Here is a 2,825-nt window from a genome sequence, read left to right on the forward strand (position 1 = left end):
CCTCCCAAGTAGCTGGGACCACAGGCGCCCGCCACAACGCCCGGCTATTTTTTGGTTGCAGCCGTCATTGTTGTTTGGCGGGTCCGGGCTGGGGACTCGAACCCGCCACCTTAGGTGTACGTGGCTGGCGCCTTAGCCGGTTGAGCTATAGGCGCTGAGCCAACCTGGGTATTTCAAAAGCATGCCATAACAAAGCACTGTGCATAGGTCAGGGGCTGATATACAGGTGCGTCCATTCACAGCAACAACCAAGGAGACAACCAGACTTCAACAAAGCCTGGAGGTCAGACTTCCTGCTCAGTGCACCTCCACTGCTTCCTGGGCTCCCCTCCCAGCTTCTGAGTCCCAGGGAAAGGCTTCCCAACCATCTCTCTCCCAACCACCTCCCTCCTGCCCTGTAGAGATGGGATGCACACACAGCAAGGTGATTGGCAATGCGGCTGAGGCTTTATTTTGGAAAAAGCAATAAAATTGGTTTTTAGTTGGGGGTGTAAGAGGGGGTAACCCAGGTGGTAAACTGCCCAAAAAGATGGGCTGAGGGATGGGGCTGAGCCTCAGGTGGGTCTCCTGTTCCATGTGCTCCCTGGCACAGCTGTCTCCCCCACAGGCTCTGTGGGAGCCATGTGAGAGGGTGGACTGAAGGGGCCACAGTACAGCTCACTTGGGCAGGACATCAGAGGACTCAGACACCAGCTTCCCATCTCGGGTCTCAATCTTCTTCACAACCACAGCCCTGGAGCTGGTGCGGCTGAAGGAGCTGGAGCCCCCACCAGAGCCAAAGCCAGTCTGGAAGGAGCTCAGACCATAGCTGAGGCCAGGGCTTGTGAGGCCCCCGTAGGCCGAGCTCAGGCCACCTGGTCAAAGACAGAAGCAGCTACATGAGCCCATCCCCACTGCAGGCTCCACACCCCTCCTCCCTGCTCACTCCTGGCACAGCCCCCCAGGCACAGCCCCCACAGAGGCCAAGATTCACCCTCCAGAATTGTGAGGGAAACCAAGAGCAGGGTGGGAAAGAGCAAGCCTCACATAGCTGTGTGACCCTGGACAAGTCATTCATCTGGGCCTCAGTTCCCTCAGCTGAGGACATTTACAGGGATTGAATGAAAAATAAATAAAACATGTGATGCACACAGCATGGTGCCTGGCACACAGCAGTCAATTATCTGGGTGCTTTCTGTTAGTAATAAGATTATTTGGGGCATGGGTGCATCCCCACTAACTCTGTTCATTTCTTCCCTAGGACTTCCTCAACGGCCCGGTGCTCAAGTCAAGGCCTTTCCACAGGGTACTGAGCACAGCCCTCTCCTGAGCCTATTCTCCTCTGGGCCCTGCCCTTCTGCCTTCCACCCCCAGGGCCCAGGACACTCACCTGAGTAGCCACTGGTGGTCTTCGTGTGGATACTCATGTTCTGCATCCCCGACTCCAGCCTGTATCCAGACACATGGGACATCAGGACCAACTCCTAGCCCTTCTTTTCCCAGAACAAGACCCAAACCCCAGGGGGTTAACAGGCAACATCCAGCCTCCATCCCACAGGCCTAGTCACAGAGATCCCCACACCTACCGGCTCTCCTCGCCCTCCAGCAGCTTGCGGTAGGTGGCGATCTCCACGTCCAGGGCCAGTTTGACATTCATCAGATCCTGGTATTCACGCAGCTGCTGAGCCATGTCCTGCTTGGCCTGACGCAGGGCAGCCTCCAGCTGGGCCAGCTTGGCGTTGGCATCCTTAAGAGCCAGCTCCCCACGCTGCTCAGCATCCGCAATGGAGGCCTCCAGGGCAGCCCTCTACAGTGGCAGGGGACAGGTAAGAGGTTGCATCCCCCACCCCCTGCACTCATCCTCCTTTTCCCCTCCTTTAAAGTCCACCAACCCAGCTCAAAGAAAGTGCTAACAGTGAGACTGAGCCAGCACACGCAGCTTCCAGGCCCCTCCCTCCACACACCTCTCACCTGTGTCACTGTACGCTCCACCCACTGTAACTGAACTAGATCTCTCTGGGTTCTAGACTTTCCTTAAAGCAATGGAGCTCAAACATACCTGATGTATAAGGTAGGCTTAGAAGACACATCCTGGAACCCCAGGCTACCTGCCTCAAGCCCCTTTCACCTCTGTCCTGTCCTCAAAGACCTGCTCAGCATCCCCCAGCTATCCAGGCAGGAGCAGTCTGGCCTTCCAACCATGAGCCCTAGGACCTCAGACCCCTCACATTCCTTCCTACATTATCTTCTCTCACCAAGACATGTCCAAGGAACTTGGCCCGTACCTGGCCTTTGAGAGCTTCGATCTCATTCTGGAGCCGGCTGATGTTCCGGTTCATGTCGGAGATCTCCGTCTTCGTGCGCCGCAGGTCGTCCCCGTGCTTCCCAGCCTGCACCTGCAGCTCTTCGTACTGCAGATGCGCAAAAAGGGGTGAGGCTCAAGGGGACCCCAAGGCAGAGTTCCCTCTCTGCCAGGTCACCAGAGCCCCTACACACACACACACACACACACACACACACACACACACGCCAAGAGAGGTCGCCTTCCAGACCTCAGAGCACCCACTCTCTGAGGGCCCACCTGGCAGCAGGGTGCAATTGAAATCCTGCTGCCTCCTCATGGTCTAGGGCACAGAACTTGCCAGAAGGGCAGGATTGCCTAGTGACCCTGCTCCTCACCTTGGTCAGGTACACACTCTCAGCCTCAGCCCGGCTGCGGTTGGCGATCTCCTCGTACTGGGCGCGGACCTCAGCAATGATGCTGTCCATGTCCAGGGAGCGGCTGTTGTCCATAGACAGGACCACCGACGTGTCTGAGATCTGGGACTGCAGCTCACGGATCTCCT

The 2,825-nt window shown here is 57.0% G+C and overlaps 1 protein-coding gene across 1 annotated transcript in view; it reads right to left on the minus strand.

The window, feature by feature from the left end:
• Positions 1–425: 425 nt before the first annotated feature.
• KRT8 (keratin 8) overlaps positions 426–2,825 on the minus strand; it is an 8,728-nt gene continuing 6,328 nt past the window's right edge. Inside the window, exons 5-9 of the mRNA XM_012805525.2 lie at positions 2,659–2,825; positions 2,265–2,390; positions 1,566–1,786; positions 1,370–1,428; positions 426–854 (exon numbers count right to left, since the gene is read on the minus strand). Coding sequence (XP_012660979.1) covers positions 658–854; positions 1,370–1,428; positions 1,566–1,786; positions 2,265–2,390; positions 2,659–2,825 — 770 coding nt within the window. The 3' untranslated portion in view covers positions 426–657. The remainder of the gene's footprint in view (positions 855–1,369; positions 1,429–1,565; positions 1,787–2,264; positions 2,391–2,658) is intronic.

The sequence above is a fragment of the Otolemur garnettii genome, unplaced genomic scaffold (assembly GCF_000181295.1).
Source record: "Otolemur garnettii isolate 467f Iridium unplaced genomic scaffold, OtoGar3 scaffold00043, whole genome shotgun sequence".
Classification (NCBI taxonomy): domain Eukaryota; kingdom Metazoa; phylum Chordata; class Mammalia; order Primates; family Galagidae; genus Otolemur; species Otolemur garnettii.